Raw genomic sequence first — 25,721 nt, 5'->3', positions numbered from 1 at the left:
TTGATACCCATACCGTACAAACAAATTCTAGAGTCACCCCTGGTCCACCTTTATGGCGATATCTCGAAAAGGCTTCCACCTATAGAACTAAGGCCCACGCCCTTTTAAAATATTCATTAACATCTTTCATTTGATACCCATATCGTACAAACAAATTCTAGAGTCACCCCTGGTCCACCTTTATGGCGATATCTCGAAAAGCCGTCCGCCTATAGAACTAAGGCCCACTCCCTTTTAAAATACTCATTAACACCTTTCATTTGATACCCATATCGTACAAACAAAATCTAGAGTCACCCCTGGTCCACCTTTATGGCGATATCTCGAAAAGCCGTCCGCCTATAGAACTAAGGCCCACTCCCTTTTAAAATACTCATTAACACCTTTCATTTGATACCCATATTGTACAAACAAATTCTAGAGTCACCCTTGGTCCATCTTTATGGCGATATCTCGAAAAGGCGACCACCTATAGAACTGAGGCCAACGCCCTTTTAAAAAACCCTTCCCTTATTTTGATACCCATATCGTACAAACAAATTCTAGAGTCACCCCTGGTCCACCTTTATGGCGATATCTCGAAAAGGCGTCCACCTATAGAACTAAGGCCCAAGCCCTTCTAAAATATTCATTAACACCTTTCATTTGATACCCATATCGTACAAACAAATTCTAGAGTCACCCCTGGTCCACCTTTATGGCGATATCTCGAAAAGACGTCCGCCTATAGAACTAAGGCCCACTCCCTTTTAAAATATCTATTAACCCCTTTCATTTGATACCCATATCGTACAAACAAATTCTAGAGTCACCCCTGGTCCACCTTTATGGCGATATCTCGAAAAGCCGTCCGCCTATAGAACTAAGGCCCACTCCCTTTTAAAATACTCATTAACACCTTTCATTTGATACCCATATCGTGCAAACAAATTCTAGAGTCACCCCTGGTCCACCTTTATGGCGATATCTCGAAAAGGTCTCCACCTATAGAACTGAGGCCAACACTCTTTTAAAAAACTCCTTAACACCTTTCATTTGATACCCATATCGTACAAACAACACATTCCAGGGTTATCCTAGGTTCATTTTCCTACATGGTGATTTTCCCTTATTTTGTCTCCATAGCTCTCAACTGAGTATGTAATGTTCGGTTACACCCGAACTTAGCCTTCCTTACTTGTTGTTTTTGTATTCAATAATCGAATGTACCTAAATTTAAATTTTTTCTTGTCACACTTATGCTGCTACAATCCATGGTTCAATTATAGGATTGGCTCATCTGTAAAGCAACAAAATATGTCTGTTCAAATTGTCAAAATCTGTGTATTGGGGTTGGTGCGAATGGTATGGAATGGAAACATAAAACTTAGCAGTTTTTTTATGTGTAAGAAAATGTTGCCAATGTGTTGGTTTCATTTTGAGTTTGCCATCTCCTTTTGACAATCCCTTCGGCCATGCAATGAAATAAATTAAATCAGCTGATGAGATGGGCCAACCATATAATTGAACCATGCTACAATCACAAAAGTTTTATAGGCTGCCTTGTTTTGATTTCGAATTCAAAACACATTGCGAGCATTTTCTATTAGCAATATAGGAGTATTACATATATGATTTGTACGGAGTTCACCCAATTTCCATAATTCGATTGGATATGACGCCTTCTTTCGACGTTGCTGTGTTCCAGGCTGAAAACAAATTCAGAAGACAAAATTCAGAAAGTAATCAGATAGCAAAAAAACATAAAATTTTGCGCAAAATTCTTTCTTTCATTAATGGTATTCAGTATTTTGAACAAAATTGAGGACAGCAAGATACATTCGAACTTGTTGATATACTTGAGAGTGCCGGGAATATCTCCCCATGCTTGTGCAGTCAAATTTAGCTTAAGTAATGCGTTTAGTGCTTGTGTTAATCCTGGAACATGGTTTGCGAATGGTCTAATTGCCTCAATTCTAGCTTACGACCTAGTGTCTGAAAGACTGTGAAGAGAGTTCGGTACATTTATTTTAGGATGTCCCATCGCTGTGGACTGCTGCTGAAAATAGTGAAACATTTTTGTAGAATACCGAAAAAAGTAATTGCAGCCGTACAACATTCTGCAGCATCAACACCACATAAATTGAGATTGTGGGTTGCACAAGGCGAGTAATCAGCATTCGAGTTTTTGTCGAGAATGTGACGTTGTGTTCCGTTGTAAGCTCCTTTCATATTGGCACCATTATCGTACAAGGTACGAAAATCTTTTAATTGGATTTCTTGTTTTCTTACAGTATGGCAAATTAAATCCGCGATTTTCTTACCAGTTTTTGGTTACAATCCACAAAAGCCAAAAACCGTTCTTGAATTTTAAAATTTGTTGCTTTCGAATTGAAATGGAGGTAGCGGAAAATGAACGTAGTCTGTTCAACGTGACTAGCATCAGACGTGTAAACATCAACGATAATAGCAAAATACTTGGCTTTCTTTCGTTGATCTAATATAATTTCTCTCACGTGTTTTGCACAAATTTCTATAAACTCGTTCTGTATGTCTGCGGAAAGATAGTGAACTTGTAAACGTTTGTGCTGCTGTTGTGAAATCCTAACTTTCTCCAAATGATCTTTAAGTATCGGATCATAATGGCTTATTAGATCTTAGATGCCCAAAAAATGTCCATTGTTTCGTTCACCAATATATATACTTTCGCCTTTGAAAGCTGGGCCTCTTTCACCCAAAAATAAAATAGTGTCCAAAATTGTATATAAAATTTCTTTCCACTTTTGGGTTTCAGTGATTAGCTGCTCATTGATAAGTGTATCAATTTTAGCCTCCTTCTGAATTCGATTTTGTAAAGATCGCCATTGAATATAACATTTAATGTTATCTTGAGTATTTTCATGTGCTGGCAGTTTATCGTATAGCTTCTTCCACACCTGCAATTTCGAATATCCGCCAGGACAACAAATTTTAGGTCGATTTAAAGTCTTTGTGCATAACAGACGACATGGTAAACAATAAAAAGCATTGCTACTGGCAATCTACACCAACCAGACACGTTCAAAAACTTTATTCACGGTACCGATGTCGAAGTCGTTTAAATAAACTGGACTTTGATACAGAGTTGGTGGTATTATTGGAAGACTGTTTAAAGATGAACCTCCATCAGTGTCACCACGAAACTTTACGATTTCGGATTCATGTAAGCATACATATTTTTGTTTGATGTTTTTATTGTCTACTCACTGTTCGAAGTCCCAGGCAAAAAATCATTATCAATAGTCGAATCGGATGCGGAACCGGAATGGTTTTGAGCCAGCTGCCAAATGAAATATTTATTCTTAAATTTTAAGGAAAAGGACTTTTAAATTATTTTTCAGACTTCACTATAATATTAAAACGAAATGCAGATGTTTGTTGCTTTTCAAAAATTCGCCTTAAAAGTTGCACATGGAACAACTAAAGACTCTCCTGAATTAAAAAAAATGTCTTAGTACCTCTAAATCGCGGCCCCTCAGAAACCTCGGGCCCGGGGGAACCCCGCCCCCCCCCCCCCTCGTCGGGCTTGCTCCTAGACATGATATTAGCCGATTTTTTGTAGCTAGTTTAAATTAAACGCGAGGTAGATTTGGGAATTGCATACAAAGCAACTAAATAAAGTAAGCTAGTTGAGTTCGCTAACCAGTTTGAGATGACATCGCTTAAGTTACAGTCGACAAAAAAGGGCACTATTGTGAACGAGAGAACGATATGTACATACGAATGTGCAGATAAACGCAAATAACTAGACAAGATAACAGCGTGGCGACAGAGTTACATAACTACATATACACAAACGCATTCCTCATTCCTTGTATCTTGTTTCTGTTATTCTCTGGATTTGTGTCAAAGCAGCTAAAAAAAAGTAAAAATTAGCTGATTTCCTTCCACCACTTGTATGGTTCTCCCAAGATGAAACTCTTTAGCTGGTTAAACCGATTATTTCAAGCAAGCTTACAAAAAAATAAACTATTATAGTTCCTCTCGTTAAAAAGTGCTCTACGAATTTCACAAGTGGTCAATCCCCATGTGTAATAAGGAATCGACTACGACTTGCGGATAGACATTGTGAAACAATCCTTTTATGTCGAGAAAAATGTCTAGAGTAAAGTTCTTGAATGCCATCCCTATCTCTGTCTTAGTAGGGAAGAGAGGGGAGTGCTGTCTCGGTGGATTGGCCTTGACTTATGAGCATGAAGGCATATGGCTTATCTTACACATTTTATTAAAAAGAAATACTTTGCTGATGATTGTTTAATATAACATTCATTTAACTAACACTTTATTTCTTTATATTTTTACGATATACTGAATAATTTTCTAGAAATGGTTTTTAAAGGAACCAACAATTTTACGGACAAACTTTTTTAAAGCGCCCTTTATTTTAGATTTACCACTACCCTTTTTGGTAGTCGCTTTTTGGGTCTGTTGATCCACTTCTTCTTCGATTTTGACATTGCTATTGTTGGCTTTTTATCTAATCAATTTGTAACTTTCAGGATCGTCAGAAACGGCTGTAAGTTCAGTCAAAATATTTGTGCCGAAAGTAACATCTTTGTTGATATGGAAGTAAGGACCTGCCTCAGCTGAAATATTAGTAATAAACAAATCATTTAGTAAATTGTTTATTAATGGTCATATTCAGTTTGTACATACTCTCCTTGGGTTTAGTAGTGATCTCTGGGTGACCCAACACTTTTGGTTCTCCCTCAGCTGCAAAAGTATACCACAAGTGCACCATTTTCTTGGCAAATTCTGTGTCATCAGCATTCAGTGGGAATCTGTCGAACAAATAGATGTTGTCATCGGAATGGTATACTCCACCCTCAAAAGGCAATTGACTGTTGTCCTGGTCATTGAAACGAGAGTATTCGCCAGCATAATCAAATGAGTACGCGTAGACTGGTGCGATTCTGCGTTGCATTGCGCTGGCATAGGCTATAACAGGTGATTTGATGTTAACATCGCTGATGATCTACAAAACATAACAAAAAAATAATAAAAATATTTGTATTAATTTGTCCATGCCCCCTGTGTTATATGTATGCATATCCATCTCCACTATTTATATACTTACATCATAATAAGCGTACCATGCTGCATCGTGATTGTTGGTATCCAAAATTGCAGGATCAATTAGAGTATGTAAAAGCAAATTGTTGGGCAAACCAGTGGTGTCTTTGCCGGTGTCGACCAACAAGTTTGCGAATTGGCGTACAGTCATATTGGCAAGGCCACCATAGGGTGCGGTGAAGGCATCGAAATTTTCTTTAGATAGTAAAAAGTTGATATTTTATTTAGCTTCACATAATCATCTGCTATGTTATAGAGCTTTAAATACTCGTCAATACTTACGTGCCATTAGAAAACTGCCGTCATGCTTAGTAAAGCCAGCCATAACTGGAATGTTTTTGCTAAACTTTTCGATTAAAGTTTTAGGTTCTTCTGGAAGCACACCATTCAAATCGCCAACCACTGGTGCAAACATATCCTAGAATACAATACAAATTTTGGATATTTTTGTTTTTGAATATTTTTTAATGCTTTGCTTACTTGACGTGCTACTGTAAGTAGTTCGAATGTATCTGCATTCTTCATGCACTCATTTTGCTTCTGTACATCATCACATCCCTGACAACCAAGACTTTCACAGAAACGTTTAGCTTGCTCCAAGGCAATACGATTAATACACCATGGTGCCAATATAGAAGCTGATTGCACAATTGATCTTTTAATGTGACCTTCAGGAGTTTTAGGGCTAATCACAGTACCACTAGTCATGCCTGCTCCTGCACTTTGTCCGAAAATTGTAACTTTGGTTGGATCACCACCAAATGCATGAATATTTTTCTGAACCCAGTCTAAAGCTAATTGTACATCCATTATTGCTTGATTACCAGGCATTTCGGAGGTAAATGTTGACATGAAACCAAGTGAACCAATACGATACTGAGTTACGACAAGAACAATGTCTTTTTCCATGAGATAATGTGGTGGGTAGAGTGCTGCGTTACCAAAACCGAAAATTCCACCGTGAACATAGAACATAACAGGTTTCTTAGCTGATAACTAAAAGTATAAATTATTGAAAATCAGCAATTAGCAACTTCAAAAGCAACGGCAATGAAATATCACTAGAAAAAAGAGTTTGTGCTTACGTCTTTACTGTAGACGCTCAAGTTAAGGCAGTCTTCCAAATCTTCCTTACGTTGTGTATCGTTTAAAGCTAAAACATTTTCGTAATTGGGGCAAATTCTTCCAAACTCACGGGCATCGTAAACGTCAGTCCAAGCTGCCTTGGCTTTGGGTGGCTGTAAAGAAATGAATAATATTGTAAATATTGCGTGCATAGTGTCCAGACGTTGCAAAGCGCCTCGTTAATGGACCGATTTTGGCTAATTTTTTAACTTGAAAACGAGCTTAGAGTTTCTTTTCTTTTTTTCGCTTCTTTAAATACTTTTATCTGATACAGAAGAACTACCGCTTATGCTCGACTTCAGAACTAACCAGGAAACGCAATGGTCCTTTTGGTGATTCAGCGAATGGAATACTGCGGAAAGCCATTATCTTTTGGTTTGTCCATGCTGTTTCATCAATAGCACCCAAAACTGGACCCTGAGTGGGTATAATGACTTGGGGTGGATCCATAATTGCTGATTGCGCTGTTGCCAAAGCAACAGTTGCAAACATGCATAAGACTCCTGTAGCCAACTTCATCGTTTTGCTGTAAAAAATAAAAGAAATAAATAATTATAGAAATCATTTGTCAAAACCTAAGATTATATACATATGTTATATTCCATCCCATTTCGACCAATTTTGAACCCGACCCCTTTAGAATTGGCTGAAAGTTTTTCTTCTTTTTTTAGCTTAAGAAAGACGTTTTTCAGAATTTTTGCATCCAACTCAAAAAAAATTATGAATTTTTAATAAAACACCGTTTTTGTTTTCAAAATGCTATAACTTTTTCAAAAATTGACCGTTTGGCATCCTTTTTTTTTTAAAAAATTTGCTTTGCGGAAAAAGAACCAAATAAATTTTTAAAGTTTTTTTTTGTAATTTTTCAGTTTTTAGAGATTTTTCGAATTTCGCCATTTTTTTTTCTCATAAAAAACTTCAATCAATGCTGCAATTATCCCCACTAATCCCGGAGTGGGCCGATATATATTTTTTTTATTTAATTGAAAAAAAAAAACTAAACATTTTTTTGTATTTTTTCCGAAAAGTACATTTAAAAACAAGTCTTTAAAAAAAAAAGATCCCAAACGGTAAATTTTTGAAAAAGTTATAGCCGTCCTCTGCATCCAAACTGCGATGTCGACTGAAATGTTTCAAATAACATGACCTAGCCAGCGAAGGCTTTAGGGTTATATTCGCTGTACTATCCTCATATCTGCGTAAAGCTCATACACCTCCTTCAATACTCGCCTTCTGGAGAACTTTTCTCTCGAACTTGCAATGAGCTGTCTCATCTTTTCGCGCTACCATCCACGTTTCCGAGCCATTCCTCAGGACAGGTATGATGAGCGACATGTACAGCGTGATTTTTGGATGTCGGAAGTAAACTTTATTTTTAAATTGCCTACTCAGTACAAAGAAGCCCTTGTGGGCAAGAATTATTCGTCGTTTGATTTGTGAGCTGATTAATGCTGGCTCCCAAATAGACGAAATCCTTCACACACTCGAATTTATATCCGAAAACAGTGAGTAATGCCAAGTAAAATATTGGGATTATATTACATTCGCACATTATCGTAATCCCAATTTGTTTACTTTTAATAAAATGGCGAGTCCTAATTCCAATTGGAATGGTGTCCTTCTTGAGCCAAAAATAAGAAATATTGGTTCCGAACCAACTTGGACCCATTAAATTCGAAATATTTGTAAATCTCCCAGCATTCCGACATTAAATTTAGCTGCTGAATTGGCAGTATTTATGCCATGGGGGAACCAGGAACGCGTGACAGCTTGAAATCAGCGAATTGGTACTTTTTTAATATGATTTGCACTTCAACTGCTGGCTTAGTCACCTTGTATGGTTCCGCCTTTTTTTTACTTCTGATTTCTTTTTCTAAAAATATTGCCGTTATTTCACTCAAATCCTGTATGTATAATTTTGTTCATAATATTCAAATTTGAAAAAATTCCTTTATACTAGAGATGACGATTTATTCTTGAGCACAAGCGAGAAGTTAGAGACTCGAGAACTCGGCGCCTCGCATGTTTCTCGAATCTCGGAGTGCTCGTAAATCTCGCAGGATTCTCGATATTGTATGCAGTGGCTACATTGTCAGTTTTTTATGCACTTCGTCGTTTTATACTTGTGGTTTTGTAAAAACTTACGCTATGTTCCAGAATAAATCGTTAGCTCTGCCATTGCAGCGAATAAATTGATTTTCGAGAAGCTCTCGAGCCTTCGAAATTCGAGAATCTTGTGAGAAGCTGAGACTCGAGAGAAATTCGTTTCGAATAAATTTAAGAAATCGTAAGCTCTAGAAGAAAGTTACTGCCGGTTTTTCGACAGATGTTATCCTTAATTACCTGTACACTGGATAACTGATGTGTTTCTCTGAAATTCGTCTTTTTGACGGTAAATTAATAACTGTTAGTCTTTTCTCTGTAAGGTTCACAAAGAAACTGATTGCAAATACCAAAACTGATCGGCTTTTTATTCGCAATCGAATTGTTGATTCTACGAAATTCTATTGTTTAGCTTGCCAATTATATAAACATGTCACTATTAGAATAAATTAGTTTACGACTTTAAAAAGCTGCTATTTTTTAGTGATATTGTTGTTTGTCAAATAACTGCTTTTTCAGTTGTTACCAAATTCTTACGAAATTTAGCGGAGTTTTCTACGATCATCCAAACTAATGACGGTATTTCCTAAGCCAACAATTTGATGAGAACTTAGCTATGACAATTTTTTTGATTAGGTAAAAGGAAACCCAATCCCTTCATTTATAAACCACTGTAACCTCGAGACAACATTGATACCCTGTTCTAGGGGGCTAGGGTTTTATACCTTCTCTATTAGCTTGGCCAAAAAATTGTTAGAACCAGTTCATACCCCTGCAAAAATCGTTGGATCATGTGGTCCACTTGTGTCATACTTGAGTACTTACAATTATACTCTACTGTAATGCAGCAATGGACCAACTCATGTTTCTACACGAACATATTGTAAGCCGATCATTGCTCGTTTTTAACGATTGTAATCACTACACGATGTTTATTGGACTGTGGGTACTCCATGGATTACTCTGATGTAATGCGGAGCTGGAGTATATGGTCCAGTCCTAGGACATCGCAATGTTAATTGGACCATATTTTTTGTATGAATTGTGGTTAATTTTGGAGCACTCGGTTGGTCCATAGCGAGTCCTCCATACATGCATGCATGGAGTACTCGCGATTTTTGCAGGATACCTTACTCACCCCCCTGCGCCGATAACTGTTTTGTTCTCTGGCATGTAAATTGTGAAGGGTGAACGTGCTTAAATGGTGAATAATGAAAAGTGGACGATTAGTTTCATTCCAACAAGAGGATATGCGATAATACGTCGCTATTAACGAAATATACTTGCTCTCAAAATAATGGTGAAGAAGAGGAAGTAGAAGAAGAATAACAAGACGAATTTGAGTAGCCTAAAAATAAAGCTTCGTTTAAAAAAATTTATGTATGGCGCGATAACCTCTAAAGATATTTTAGGTCTGTTCCATTCATTCATTACTTTTATTTAATTGACATGGCTTTAATTTTTTCCAATTTTCGCTTATTTTCATTATTTTTTTTTCAATAGTTACAAGTTTAACAGGATCATAATTTAATTTGGTGCGATTTACTTCTTTTTAAATTTTTCCAACAAGTCGGCGGGACTCGCCCTACATGTTTTATGTCGACTCCGAACGGCATCTGAAAGCGTTTTCACTGAGAAGCTTTTTATGGCAGAAACACTCGCAGTGTTTGCCAAATCAGGGCACGCCAATTAGAAAAGTGAAGGTTGAGATCCAAGTGTTCTTTTCCTAGTCCTCAAGAAAGGGGATCCTGAAAACTGGACCAACTATCGAAGGCTGATTTCTCAATATCACATATTAGGTCAAGCGTATTTCGCTATATATTGAAGTCCACCGTTAATCGCCTGATTGGAGCTTGTCGGTGCGACTTCAGACCCTACAAATCGACCAGATCTTCACAATTCGCCAAACCTTGGAAAAACACGGGAAAAAAATCATATCACCTCTTCATCCGCCGCTAGGTCTGAATTTGGTTTCCTCACAAAACTTATACGGCTGTGCACAATGACGTTGCGCAGCACCATCAGCTCAGTTAGAATTGAAAAGGAGCTCTCCGGGCCGTTATAATACCAATTGCAGAGCTTAACCGCTCGGCTCGGCGCGTAATTACTGGCGTATGCTGACCACATTGATATCACCGGCCTGAACACCCGCGCCAGGATAAAAGGAAGTACTGGCCGACTCAGCCATAATCTCGAAATAGTAAGAGACTTCGTTTATTTGGGAACCAGCATTAACACAAACAACAACACCAGCTTTGGAACCCAGCGAAGAGTCACTCTTGCTAATAAATGCTACTTTGTCCTAGCAAGGCAATTGAAAACTAAATTCCTCTCTCGGCAAACGAAAACCACGCTCTACAAGTCATTTATCGTACCCGTCCTGCTATAAGGTGCAGAAGCATGGACCATGACAACATCAGATGAAGCGGCTCTGGGAGTGTTTGTTGGACTGCCATAACCATTTAAGCGGTTAAGCGTTAATTAAGTAATTCAGTAAGTGCATTGTAGATCAAGTAGTTTCTGAATCATATGTTCCGATAACGGCTTCTCTCTAAACCAAAAAGAAATAAGATGTGCCACCCTACATTTGGACTATCTCAAACCGTTTAAAGAGTATAAAATATAAAAGAAACTTCCTATCAAAAGTGTCTTTAACCTATTTTTTACGGGCCTTATACCTTCTGGCAAATCAATTAATTAAAAAAGGCCTTTAAACTTTTTTAGAACAAAATTAAAAAAAATATATATGCTTCTAACCTTAAAATCAAAGCAGTTCTTTCTATTTCTTTAAAGGAGCTTTGGTTTCCTCTAAAAAATCAACCGAAAAGTACCAAAGTTTTATATGGGAAAATAATAATAAGAGGAGGAGTAAAATGAGCAGGAAAACAAATTTAATTTATATGAGAAAAAGAGGGAGAGACATTGGAAAGGAAAAAAAGTTGGCAACTTCGGCCATTCCTTGGTGGCCAATAAAATAGAAAGTGGAAAAGTAACTGTACTTGACATACATTTTTCGGACGGTCTAATGTTAATGTACATATGTTGGTTGTTTTAATTTAAGACAAAATTTATTTTGGTTTGAGAGCAGTACAGCTATATTAACAAACACATGCCATGTTTGCTTTTAATACAGAAATATTTTGTAACTAATACACTGATAAAAAAATTTCTAAAAATTCGTCAAAAGGGGAAAAAATTGGATTCATTTTGCGTCATAGAAAAGTTTCCTTTAATCGAAGCAAGCAATTTTTTAAAAAGCTTAGATGTTTTGTTTTCCTTTGGTTATAGGAATAATTTTCTTAAAAATGGGGAAAATGGTATAAAAAAATTTATTGTGTAATTTTATTGTGAAAAGTTTTATACAAAAATAAAAAATTTTACTCATAACATTGAAATTTTCCTCAATTTAAAGAAAATTTTTTTAGGAAAGGTTTTCCTCATTTTAGGTAATTTTTTTTCTTAGTGTAGCTAAATACGTTTGGAACTAACGGTAATAACTGAAAGTATGCGAATAAAATGTATTTTGTAAATATTATTGATCCTTGGCTGGTTATACATATTTGTTTGCGTCTAGCGTTTGCTCAGCTGAAAAAAGATTTAGAGAACAGAAAAATAAAGTTAGAAAGGAAATAAAAGAGACGAGAAGGAAAGGAAACGAAAGGTGGTGTACCTTCAACATCTGGAAATGTTTTTGTTATTTTAAAAACATAAATTTTCTAGACGTACACATTTATGTTTACACAATGGGTCGATAAAAAAAAAATAGAAATGACTGTGCGTTTGTGCTATGAAATGTATAACACTGGTTTCCACATCCAACTTCACGAGTACTTGGTGCCCGGCCATGTCCGTCCGGCCGGCCGTCCGTCTGTCCGTTAACACGATAACTTGAGTAAATTTTGAGGTATCGTAGTGAAATTTGGTATGTAAGTTCCTGGGCACTCATCTCAGATCGTTATTTAAAATGAACGAAATCGGACTATAACCACGCCCACTTTTTCGATATCGAAAGTTTCGAAAAATCGAAAAAGTGCGATAATTCATTACCAAAGACGGATAAAGCGATGAAACTTGGTAGGTTGGTTGACCTTATGACGCTGAAAGAAAATTAGTAAAACTTTGGACAACAGACGTGACACCACCCACTTTTAAATGAAGGTAATTTAAAAGTTTTGCAAGCTGCAATTTGGCAGTCGTTGAAGATATCATGATGAAATTTGGCAGGAACGGTACTCCTATTACTATATGTGTTCTAAATAAAAATTAGCAAAATCGGATGACGAACACACCGACTTAAAAAAAAAAATTAAATTGAAAAGTCAAATTTTAACAAAAAATTTAATATCTTTACAGTATATAAGTAAATTAAGTCAACATTCAACTCAAGTAATGATATGGTGTAACAAAATACAAATTTAAAAGAAAACTTCAAAATGGGCGTGGCTGCGCCCTTTTTCATTTAATTTGTCTAGAATGCTTTTAATGTCATAAGTCGACCAAAAATTTACCAATCTTTGTGAAATTTGGTAGGGGCATAGATTCTATGACGATAACTGTTTTCTGTGAAAATGGGCGAAATCGGTTGAAGCTACGCCCAGTTTTATACACAGTCGACCATCTGTCCTTCCGCTCGGCCGTTATCACGATAACTTGAGCAAAAATCGATATATCTTTACTAAACCTAGTTCACGTACTTTTCTGAACTCACTTTATCTTGGTATTAAAAGTGGCCAAAATCCGACTATGACCACTTCCTCTTTTTCGATATCGAAAAATTAAAAAAATGCAATAATTTTATACCAAATACGAAAAAAGGGATGAAACATGGTGATTGGATTGGTTTATTTACGCAAAACATAACTTTAGAAAAAAACGTTGTAAAATGGGTGTGACACCTACCATATTAAGTAGAAGAAAATGAAAAAGTTCTGGAGGGCGAAATCAAAAGCCCTTGCAATCTGGGCAGGAATACTGTTCGTGGTATTACATATATAAATAAATTAGCGGTACCCGACAGATGATGTACTGAGTCATCCTGGTCCACATTTTGGTCGATATCTCGAAAACGATTTCAGATATACAGCCAAGGGCCACTCCCTTTTAAGACCATCATTAATACCTTGAATTTGATACCCATATTATACAAACACATTCTAGAGTCACCCCTGGTCCACCTTTATGGCGATATCTCGAAAACACGTCCACCTATAGAACTAAGCCCCACGCCCTTTTAAAATATTCATTAACGCCTTTCATTTGATACCCATATCATACAAACACATTAATTTTTTTTGGATTTTTATTTGATTTTATAGTTTTTCTTTTTTTGTAGATTTTTAAATTTTTGTGTATATGTGTGTTTGTTGTAATTTTTTTAATATTTCATTTTTCTTCGATTTTGTAAGTTTTTGTAGGTTTTTTTGATTTTATAAAGAAAAATGTTTTCCCCCACTTTAATTAGTGCCCCCACGCCTGTTGGGAGGCCTGAATGGCCACTCGCCGCATTTGCAGGTCTTCGGCCCTCGGTCGCAATGAAAAGTGTCCATTTGTGGACACTATGAAATGTATTGCATGCACACACGCCGCACTTACGTTAAACTTTTATTGTCTTTTTGTGTCTTCTGTTTTGATTAAATGAATGAAATCGTTTTAATTTTTAACATATAAGTTTTCTTTTATTCTCAACTTAGTTCTATCAGTAAACACTTTAGTTATAAACTAGCTTCTTTTCGTACAACTTTGTTTAAACAAACTTTTAGTTATTTTTATGTTCTCCGCCGAATGTCCTTTTAATTATATTTCCACTATAACTTATAACTTTTTTTTCAATTTTTGTGTTCGCGTCTGATGCGCTGGCCGATATACTTAAAACTATTTTTTCCAGGTCGCCGGCTCAATTCAAAAACGTTAAAATGTACCCACGCTGAGTTGCAATTTTTCACATTGCTGAATGCAGTTGGCACTGCTGAGTGCAATTGGCAATGCTGTTCAGCAACAGCTGACAGCGATGCCAGTGCACTCAGAGGTGTGTTCAGTGCGTTAAGGCTCGGTAACGCAGTGCGGTTATAATACTATAAAATTATAACAATATTTTCCTTCAAGGTAATGTCAAAACCAAGAGTCTAATATTCATTCTTAACTTGTACAAGAAAGACGTGACCACATTCGGCTGTGCCGAAGACTTCATACCTTTCATGAAGGCGGCTGAACAATAATCTTATCCCATTCGTAATACCTATCCAAATAATCGGCTGTTTAAGATATGAAATATATAGTGAACAGATGTACATACCTAAACGATTTTTAAGATAAATAAAAAATAAGCAAGTAAGGAAGGCTAAACTAAAAACTACACAAAAAAATGTTCTTTAAAAACTATAAAAATTACAAAAAAAAAATACAAACTTTAGGAAAACCCTACAAAAAAAATTATACAAAATTTACAAAAACCCTACAAAAAAATTTTAAAACATTTAGAAATCTTCAAAAAAATTTAAAAACATTAAAAATCACACCAAAAAATACAAAAAGTATAAAAACCCATCTACAATAAAATATAACATTTAAAAACCGTTCAAAAATATTTAAAAAAAAAAGTTACAAAAAAAGTATAAAATCAAAAATAAAGTACAAAAAAAAATTTAAAAACTGAGAAAAAAGACTACAAAAAATACAAACATTTGAAAAATATCTACAAAAATACATTAAACATTTATAAATTCCTAAAGCATGGTGGAATAATCACCAGTTTGAAACATTTAAAAACCTGAATTACAAAAAACAAAAAAAACCATGCACATGGAAAATTACAATTATATTCAATATATATATATATATATATATATTAGAGCGGGTCGATTTAAAAATCGTTCATTGCTCTGTGAAAATCGTATTCTAGGGATCAAAATAAGAAACTTTGCCGAAGGAACCATACCTCTAAAACGAATTCTGATGTCCCCCCCTTTGGGTCGAACTTTTGGTTAGGGGTAATTTCAATTCTACCTGCTGTGTCTTGTGGTGGCTTAAAAAAAACAACACAAGCAATTTTAATCTGCAATTGTGTCACAGTGATACCTTCATTTTTTAAAACGGTTGAATAAAAAACCTACACAACTATGTTTACGACATGCAAATGCATCAGAGTGATGCCTTGGTTTTAAAAGGGGGTAAAAACGCTAATTTCTAATAATTTTTTTTAATTTCTTTTCTATTACTAAGTTAAATTTATTTTTTTATTTACATATGTTCTGACTAAATAAATTTCTAAAGAGAAAAATAAACTCCAAAAAGAAAAAAACATAGGCATTTCAAAGTGGGATTTTTCAAAATTTACCCTACGACCCAAAGGGGGGGGGGGGGGGGGGGGGACATCAGAATTCGTTTTAGAGGTATAGTTCCTTCGGCAAAGTTTCTTATTTTGATCCCTAGAATATGATTTTCACAGAGCAATGGGCGATTTTTTTGCCTCTCCACAAATCGACCCGGCCTAATATATATATATACTAGCAGACCCGTCAGACGTTGTTCTGCCCTAAATTTTGTTTTTCTCCTTCTTCTTCATCTCTTATTGCCAGTCCCAGAGGGTGGTATGTATTTTGTTGCAATCCCATTCCGAGTCTCAGTCCCAGTCCCACTCCGAGTCTCAGTATCAGTCCCAGTCCTAGTCCTAATCCCAGTCCCAGTCCGTCTCTGGTATACTTCCCGAAAAAAAGCATCGTAAATACTTATATAGGCAAATTTATATACGAAATTTCATGGTTTTTAAAAATGCGTTATCTAATATCATTGAGGTCTCTTCTGGAGTTCGCTAAGGCAGCTATCTTGATCCGATTATGTTTTTGCTATTCATAAACGATATCTCTACTTCAATAAAGTTTTCAAAAATTTTTCTATAATTGAAAAATTGTATTTTGTTTTTGGAATAGTAAGTAGACAACTTTTTCAGGCAACCTGCGCAGATAGATTCAATTATAGAAAAATATAAAAAACAATCACCCCTATTCTGCATGTCGATTACGTTCCCGTTCTACGCTCCGCTGTAATCGAAGTTGGGTATTCTGCATTACAACGGAATCGTAACGAGAAGAGGAAGAGCAAATGATTTTTCGAAATCAGCTGTTTGTACAGAATGTGTGGACATTGGAACAAAATAAATTAAAGAAAATCTGTAAAAAACCCTGTAAAACGTTTATATTTTATTATCCACGCCATTTTGTACAAAAAAAAGCAATAGAATATATTGCCGCAGTGTTATATTTTTTTGAGTGAAGTGCTTTCATAATTGAGTGTTTTTATCGTTCTTTTGGCCAATTCCCTGCCGTCTCCACCAAGTTTTGTTAAAACGGATTCCTGCACGAAAATAGTTGACATTTTCTGAATTTTATGGATGCTAATTTCATTGCACTGGCCTAAAATACTTTATAAAGATTTATTTATTCTTTCCGCAAGGATTGTTTACGTTTTCGCTTCACCTTCCTCTATACCGGCAGCTTGCTTTGGCATATAACTGGACCCAACGAACAGACACAAATTATAGCTGTCTATTATAATGGAATCAATAGCTGCGGCATAATTGGTGGAGTTGGAAAGCAACGCATACGAAAATGGCCAGGCGAGAAAGGCAAATATTGCGAGATTTGTGTAATCCATTTGAGATGAGTGACGAATTTTAAGAAATTGAACTTAAAAGTGGTAAAGTTTAATGACTTATTTTCTTATTTAGGTTCAAAAAAATTTTCGACTTAAAAAGGATGCTTTCAAGTATGTGTTAGATACTTTTGCGGGGCAAATACGTCCAAGGACTTCGACATCGACATGTTGTTTTTGATCTGGAAACATATAAAAAAGGTAAGGAAGGTCAAGTTCGGGTGTAACCGAACATTACATACTCAGTTGAGAGCTATGGTGACAACACAAGGGAAAATAACCATGTAGGAAAATAAACCGAGGGTAACCCTGGAATGTGTTTGTATGACATGTGTATCAAATGAAAGGTATTAAAGAGTATTTTATGAGGGAGTGGGCCATAGTTCTATAGGTGGACGCCATTTAGGGATATCGCCATAAAGGTGGATCAGGGTTGACTCTATCAAATGAATCAAATGAAAGGTGTTAAAGAGTATTTTAAGAGGGAGTGATCCTTAGTTCCATAGGTGGACGCCGTTTCGAGATATCGCCATAAAGGTGGACCAGGGGTGACCCTAGAATTTGTTTGTACGATATGGGTATCAAATGAAAGGGGTTAATGAGCATTTTAAAAGGGAGTGGGCCTTAGTTCTATAGGTGGATACCTTTTCGAGATGTCGCCATAAAGGTGGATCAGGGTTGACTCTATCAAATGAATCAAATGAAAGGCGTTGATGAGTATTTTAAGAGGGAGTGATCCTTAGTTCTATAGGTGGATGCCTTTTCGAGATATCGCCATAAAGGTGGACCAGGGGTGACCCTAGAATGTGTTTGTACAATATGGGTATCAAACGAAAGGTGTTAATGAGTATTTTAAAAGAGAGTGGGCCTTAGTTCTACAAGTGGACGCCTTTTCGAGATATCGCCATAAAGGTGGACCAAGGGTGCCTCTAGAATATGTTTGTACGATATGGGTATCAAATTAAAGGTATTAATGAGGGTTTTAAAAGTGAGTGGTGGTAGTTGTATAGGTGGTCGCCTTTTCGAGATATCGGCATAAAGGTGGAGGGGTGACTCTAGAATTTGTTTGTACGATATGGGTATCAAATGAAAGGGGTTAATGAGCATTTTAAAAGGGAGTGGGCCTTAGTTCTATAGGTGGATGCCTTTTCGAGATGTCGCCATAAAGGTGGATCAGGGTTGACTCTATCAAATGAATCAAATGAAAGGCGTTAATGAATATTTTAAGAGGGAGTGATCCTTAGTTCCATAGGTGGACTCCGTTTCGAGATATCGCCATAAAGGTGGACCAGGGTTGACCCTAGAATTTGTTTGTACGATATGGGTATCAAATGAAAAGGGTTAATGAGCATTGTAAAAGGGAGTGGGCCTTAGTTCTATAAGTGGATGCCTTTTCGAGATATCGCAATAAAGGTGAACCAGGGGTGACCCTAGAATGTGTTTGTACAATATGGGTATCAAACGAAAGGTGTTAATGAGTATTTTAAAAGAGAGTGGGCCTTAGTTCTACAAGTGGACGCCTTTTCGAGATATCGCCATAAAGGTGGACCAAGGGTGACTCTAGAATTTGTTTGTACGATATGGGTATCAAATGAAATGTGTTAATGTGTATATTAAAAGGGAGTGATCCTTAGTTCCATAGGTGGACGCCGTTTCGAGATATCGCCATAAAGGTGGACCAGGGGTGACCCTAGAATTTGTTTCTACGATATGGGTATCAAATGAAAGGGATTAATGAGCATTTTAAAAGGGAGTGGGCCTTGGTTCTATAGGTGGACGCCTTTTCGAGATATCGCCATAAAGGTGGACCAGGGGTGACTCTAGAATGCGTTTGTACAATATGGGTATCAAACGAAAGGTGTTAATGAGTATTTTAAAAGGGCGTGGGCCTTAGTCCCATAGGTGGACGCCTTTTCGAGATATCGCCATAAATGTGGACCAGGGGTGACCCTAGAATGCATGTGTACAATATGGGTATCAAACGAAAGGTGTTAAGGAGTATTTCAAAAGGGCATGCGGCTTAGTTCTATAGTTGGACGCCTTTTCGAGATATCGCCATAAAGGTGGACCAGGGGTGACTCTAGACTTTGTTTGTACGAAATGGGTATCAAATGAAAGGTGTTAATGAATATTTTAAAAGGGCGTGGGGCTTAGTTCTATAGGTGGACGTGTTTTCGAGATATCGCCATAAAGGTGGACCAGGGGTTACTCTAGAATGTGTTTGTACGATACGGGTATCAAATTAAAGGTATTAATGAGGGGTTTCAAAGTGAGTGGTGGTAGTTGTATAGGTGGCCGCCTTTTCGAGATATCGGTATAAAGGTGGACCAGGGGTGACTCTAGAATTTGTTTGTACGATATGGGTATCAAATGAAAGGTGTTAATGTGTATATTAAAAGGGAGTGATCCTTAGTTCCATAGGTGGACGCCGTTTCGAGATATCGCCATAAAGGTGGACCAGGGGTGACCCTAGAATTTGTTTCTACGATATGGGTATCAAATGAAAGGGGTTAATGAGCATTTTAAAAGGGAGTGGGCCTTGGTTCTACAGGTGGACGCCTTTTCGAGATATCGCCATAAAGGTGGACCAGGGGTGACTCTAGAATGCGTTTGTACAATATGGGTATCAAACGAAAGGTGTTAATGAGTATTTTAAAAGGGCGTGGGCCTTAGTCCCATAGGTGGACGCCTTTTCGAGATATCGCCATAAATGTGGACCAGGGGTGACCCTAGAATGCATGTGTACAATATGGGTATCAAACGAAAGGTGTTAAGGAGTATTTCAAAAGGGCATGCGGCTTAGTTCTATAGTTGGACGCCTTTTCGAGATATCGCCATAAAGGTGGACCAGGGGTGACTCTAGACTTTGTTTGTACGAAGTGGGTATCAAATGAAAGGTGTTAATGAATATTTTAAAAGGGCGTGGGGCTTAGTTCTATAGGTGGACGTGTTTTCGAGATATCGCCATAAAGGTGGACCAGGGGTTACTCTAGAATGTGTTTGTACGATACGGGCATCAAATTAAAGGTATTAATGAGGCTTTTAAAAGGGAGTGGTGGTAGTTGTATATGTGAAGGCGTTTTCCAGATATCGACCAAAATGTGGACCAGGGTGACCCAGAACATCATCTGTTGGATACCGCTAATTTATTTATATATATAATACCACGAACAGTATTCGTGCCAAGATTTCAAGGGTTTTTTATTTCGCCCTGCAGAACTTTTTCATTTTATTCTACTTAATATGGTAGGTGTCACACCCATTTTACAAGGTTTTTTTCTAAAGTTATATTTTGCGTCAATAAACCAATCCAATTACCATGTGTCTTCCCTTTTTTCGTATTTGATATAGAATTATGGCATTTTTTTAATTTTTCGTAATTTTCGATATCGAAAAACTGGGCGTGGTCATAGTCGGATTTCGGCCATTTTGTATACCAATACAAAGTGAGTTCAGATAAGTACGTGAACTGAGTTTAGTAAAGATATATCGATTTTTGCGCAAGTTATCGTGTTAACGGCCGAGCGGAAGGACAGACGGTCGACTGTGTATAAAAACTGGGCGTGGCTTCAACCGTTTTCGCCCTTTTTCACAGAAATAAGTTATCGTCCCAGAATCAAAATTTCACAAGGATTGGTAAATGTTTGTTCGACTTATGGCATTAAAAGTATCCTAGACAAATTAAATCAAAAAGGCGGAGCCACGCCCATTTTGAAATTTTATTTTATTTTTGCATTTTATTGCACCATATCATTACTGGAGTTGAATGTTGACATAATTTACTTATATACTGTAAAAATATTAAATTTTTTGTTAAAATTTGACTTAAAAAAAAAATTTTTTTAAAAGTGGGCGTGGTCGTTCTCCGATTTTGCTAATTTTTATTAAGCATACATATAGTAATAGGAGTAACGTTCCTGCCAAATTTCATCATGATATCTTCAACGACTGCCAAATTACAGCTTGCAAAATTTTAAATTATCTTCTTTTAAAAGTGGGCGGTGCACCGCCCATTATCCAAAATTTTACTAATTTTCTATTCTGCGTCATAATTTCAACTCACCTACCAAGCTTCATCGCTTTATCCGTCTTTGGTAATGAATTATCGCACTTTTTCTTTTTTTCGAAATTTTCGATATCGAAAAAGTGGGCGTGGTTATAGTCCGATATTGTTGATTTTAAATAGCGATCTGAGATGAGTGCTCAGGAACCTACATACCAAATTTCATCAAGATACCTCAAAATTTACTCAAGTTATCGTGTTAACGGACGGACGGACGGACATGGCTCAATCAAATTTTTTTTCGATCCTGATGATTTTGATATATGGAAGTCTATATCTATCTCGATTCCTTTATACCTGTACAACCAACCGTTATCCAATCAAAGTTAATATACTCTGTGAGCTCTGCTCAACTGAGTATAAAAACAATCATCATCAAGCCTTCTACGTTTCTTAACAAGTTTTACTTACATTTTTGTTAAAATTCTGTTATAAATTAATAAAAAAATAAAAATAAAATATTTTTCCGCCAACTAATTTGCAACTTAGAAAAACGGAACTACGATCGAAATGCAGAACACACAAAATCGAACGATTCGAAGTTGGATCGAAAGAGATTGGAACACAGAATACCAAAATTGCCAAATCGAAAAAATTCCAATCCAAGTCGAAATGCAGAATAGGGCTGAATAATCATTACAAAAAATTATTGTTCTGGCCTTGAGCTCATTTCGAACCTTGAATCCTTTATCAATAGGCCGATAAAACAAAAACAATTGTTTTCAAAAATGTTGATGTATGTACATTGTACATATTAGAGGTTTACGCCGATCACTTTATCGTCAGCGCCGGCGTAGACTTTATTATATACCGGCGGCGGCGGCGTGTGCGGCGAAAAGAAATAGAGATACATAAAATGGTCACACTTTTGTCTGTATATCTAGTGCAAAGCGTAGTTTCGCATGGGGTTAACTCCTTAAAAATCGTCGCGAACACAATTTCTTTAAATCATTTGTGGCTCCTTGGCGGTCACGCACAAATGCGACTTACGGTTGCTATTAATGGTCTATTAATACTCATGACAGGGCGCATCCAGTTTTTTCGAGCTACAATTCCCGATGATTAAGAGCTACAATTCCCGATGTGCGAACAATAGCAATCCCGACCAACAGTCACTACCACGCCTCCTGACCCTCACACCATATGCCAGCACAGAAGCTATAGGACTGCGACTTCGAACTCATATGTACCTTCGTCGACGTCACTTTCCTAGAAGCTCTAGGTGTAGCTCCTAAGACTTTCTATCGGATGTTTTTGTCGCGTTATGCTGCCGAGCTACATCAGAGAAACACCTTGAAACGTTAGAAAGTGACTACGGATGCCGTCCTGGAAATCACAACCAGTCTAAGTGGATGTCATTTCGTAACTCATGGGTTAAAATCGTATAATCCTCGGCGCATATATATAATTAAAATTTTACAAGGACCCTGGATAAAATTTGTAAAATGTAGACTAAAGTTTGCAGACGTTTGTGGTCACAACATTGATTTCAATAGTCTTCGTTAAATTACCACGATATTTTAAAGTCGCCCGATTTAAGTTGAAACAAGTAAGGAAGGTTAAGTTCGGGTGTAACCGAACATTACATACTCAGCAGCCAAATTACAGCTTTTGAAACTTTTAAATTACCTTCTTTTAAAAGTGGCGGTGCCACGACCATTGTCCAAAATTTTATTAATTTTCTATTCTGCGTCATAAGGTCAACCCACCTACCAAGTTTCATCGCTTTATCCGTCTTTGGTAATGAATTATTGCACTTTTTTCGGTTCCTTCGAAATTTTCGATGTCAAAAAAGTGGGCGGGGGTATAGTCCGAATTCGTTCATTTTAAATAGCGATCTAGGATGAGTGCCCAAGAACTGACATACCAAATTTCATTAAGATGCCTCAAAATTTACTCAAGTTATCGTGTTTACGGACAGACGGACGTTCGGACATGGCTAAATGTTTTTTTCGCCCAGATCATTTTGATATAAAGAAGTCTATATCTATCTCGATTAGTTTACGCCGTTGCGAGGTACCGTTATGCGAACAAAATTAATATACTCTGTGAGCTCTGCTCAGCTGAGTATAACATGTGAACTGCTGTTTTCCGGCGTTATGATATAAGAGCTCATTATGGATGACCGCGTAGCGTCACTTTTCAGACTAGTTCGACTGTCCACTACGTTAGGGTAGTAGCACACACTGTCATTAGTTCGACTGTCTTGGAAAAGCTTTTGCTTCACCACATTGAGTGTTCTTGCGAAGGACAAAGCCTCACCTGGTCAAAATGTATATGTGCCTACGTATTCCCAATTGTAAAAGGAGCCGTAACGTGCAGGTGATATTTAAACTTGGTTGATAGGCTATAATCAATGTGATTCACTCCAAGGGACTAGTTTTGGATAGGGCCGTCAACTTTAGGAAATGTCAAACCGGGAGACTTGGGTGTTGAAGGATGAAGTGTAAAAACCAAAATTAACATTTCAGACGCTATTGTAGAGTTTCGCAAATAAACAACAGATGTTTGAATGTAAGCCCAAGTGATTTTTCAAACCCTTCTCATAAGTATATATATCCTCAACTTAAGTATGAGGTAAAATAAATTTCAAAGGAGTGTTTATGCCCCTAGAACCTACTAAAGGATTTTGCATCACTGATTTCGCTTATTCTTGAGGACAGTTTAAAAAAATGTTCGCCTTGGGTCATTTTATTTGAATTAATTGTTCATTACTAATTTTTTCAAAAATGCAAAGTGAGCATATAAATTTATTATATAACTTTTCTTTTAGTATTTTGTTTTAATAACTTGGTGAATTGGGTGAAGGAAAGTCCGTGTTAAGCTGACATCGAAAGCGCCTGTTATTTTAAATAACTTTTGAATAGTTATAAAGAGTTCAATTTCGCAATTAGTTTTTTATAACTGTCAGTGATGCGCATCCATTGATACCACTTTCGACCCTATCCGACCAATTTTCCACATGAACAATAAATGGCCTAACAGTCTTAAACGAGTAGGAAATATAGTAACGCGCCGGACGTCGCCTCCGCCGCCGCCACGCTGATATTTTTGACATTCGGCGGCGGAGTGCCAAAAACGACCAAAATCGGCGGCGGCGTATAACTCTAGTACATATGTACATATCCTGATGAGGTAAAAATTTTTATTTCTTACAAATCGATCCACGAGAGCTTCCTACTACAATCTGATTTAGACACACTGGCTGTGACACAAACTACATATATACCTTCGAATCTTAAGAAATGTAAATTTATGATTTTCACGTAGATCATCTCATCCGGCTTCCTACACAATTAATAACCACTGTCTTTAACACGTGATTGATTTTGTTGATCTGGGTGCTGCTATGGAGTGCAAACTTAGTTTCAACCTTTTTATTAACGCACCAGTCAATAAAACAAGAGGTGTTCTTGCGTTTGTTAAGCGATGGTCAAAAGAATTTAGCGACCGTTTTGTAACTAAAACTCTTTTCACTACATTGGTTAGACCGATATTGAATACGGTTCAATAATTTGGAACCAATATTACCAAGTCCATATAGATCGAATTGAATAAGTCCAGAAACAGTTCTTACTTTTCGCGCTAAGAAACCTTCATTGGGACCCTTTGTATAATCTGCCCCCATATACAAATCGTCTTAAACTTATCAATCTTCCTACCCTTGCTAGTAGAAAAAAAATGCTAGGAATTATTTTTATAATCAAATTACGGTTTGGTTTCTAGCCCATTTCTCCTGAGTGAGTGAACTTTAACGTTCCTTCTCGGCCATCAAGATATTTCAAACCTCTTTTTCTGAAGCATTGTCAACTAATCTTGAATTGAATGATCCCTTTCGCTGTCACTATGACATATTTGATATTTCGGACTCACTTTTCATCATTACGAAAAATGTTCTTTCCCCTTTAATAACTAGTTAGTAGCTCTTCGGATCATACCCATAACTATTCCAATACTTAACTGTTCTTCACATATAAAAAAGTGTCTATATTCATTTTACAATGTTTTCTGGTTTATCTAATAGTGTTTTCTTTTCTGGCAAAAGTGTTACGCTTTTTGTACGCCACGCAAGGGTTGTAAATAATTTTGTTCTATTCTAAAAAAAATAGGTAAAAAATAAGGTAACGCCTTTACGGGGTATTTCGTTCTTTGGTGAAAATTGTTGCCTGCTCGCAACACAAAAGCGTTATACTTTTACCCTGCACAAAATGGCGGTGTGACAGTGAAACTCTGCTAAACCAGCTGATCGTGACAATTTGTTTTCGTAACTTCACAAATTTTTATTATCATTGACAGTGCGTTTGTGAAAATCAGCTAATACACGTGGTATCCATTTATGTCCTTTGCATGCACTATGAATGTTGAACATTTTCTGGGGTAGGAGTAACTCTATTAAGGCTTTACCATTTACTTAGGCAACAATTTATTTCAGAACAGAAACCGCTATAAAAGTCTTACATGTATTTTACTAAGCTGTTTTGAACAGTTAGCAGTTTTGGACCTCGACGCTTAACAAACCTCCGCCTTTCAACGATTCGGCAGTAAAAAATACCAAAGCCGTGCGTCATTCGGATGCGTCCCTCGTGACGGTTGGGTGGGCTTTGGAGGATAATTCGTTGGATTTATTATTATTATTATAAAAAGGACGTAGGACTTATAGGCATGAAGGCATTAGGCTTTGCTTACACATTGT

At 36.7% G+C, this 25,721-nt stretch overlaps 2 protein-coding genes across 6 annotated transcripts in view; one reads left to right on the top strand and one right to left on the bottom strand.

The window, feature by feature from the left end:
• LOC137239886 (uncharacterized) overlaps window positions 1-25,721 on the top strand; it is a 194,941-nt gene that overhangs the window by 84,276 nt on the left and 84,944 nt on the right. The window contains exon 1 of one of the 5 annotated variants that reach the window (XM_067765664.1): window positions 17,061-17,166. The exons of the other annotated variants lie outside the window; for them this stretch is intronic. The gene's annotated coding sequence lies outside the window, so the exon portion shown is untranslated. Of the gene's footprint in view, window positions 1-17,060; window positions 17,167-25,721 lie in introns of those variants that run through there. 5 annotated transcript variants of the gene reach the window in all.
• Window positions 4,492-10,507, bottom strand: LOC137239066 (para-nitrobenzyl esterase-like). Its single transcript, XM_067763984.1, has 8 exons — window positions 10,428-10,507; window positions 6,526-6,742; window positions 6,177-6,329; window positions 5,572-6,087; window positions 5,374-5,509; window positions 5,096-5,286; window positions 4,675-4,993; window positions 4,492-4,604 (listed from the first exon to the last, which is right to left on the bottom strand). Exons 1-8 carry the CDS (start codon window positions 10,505-10,507, stop codon window positions 4,492-4,494), a joined length of 1,725 nt encoding a protein of 574 aa, XP_067620085.1.

Source organism: Eurosta solidaginis, chromosome 2, assembly GCF_040869045.1.
Source record: "Eurosta solidaginis isolate ZX-2024a chromosome 2, ASM4086904v1, whole genome shotgun sequence".
NCBI classification, from domain to species: domain Eukaryota; kingdom Metazoa; phylum Arthropoda; class Insecta; order Diptera; family Tephritidae; genus Eurosta; species Eurosta solidaginis.
Note: the sequence above shows the minus strand (reverse complement) of the source record. Positions and strands in the feature narration are given on the sequence as shown.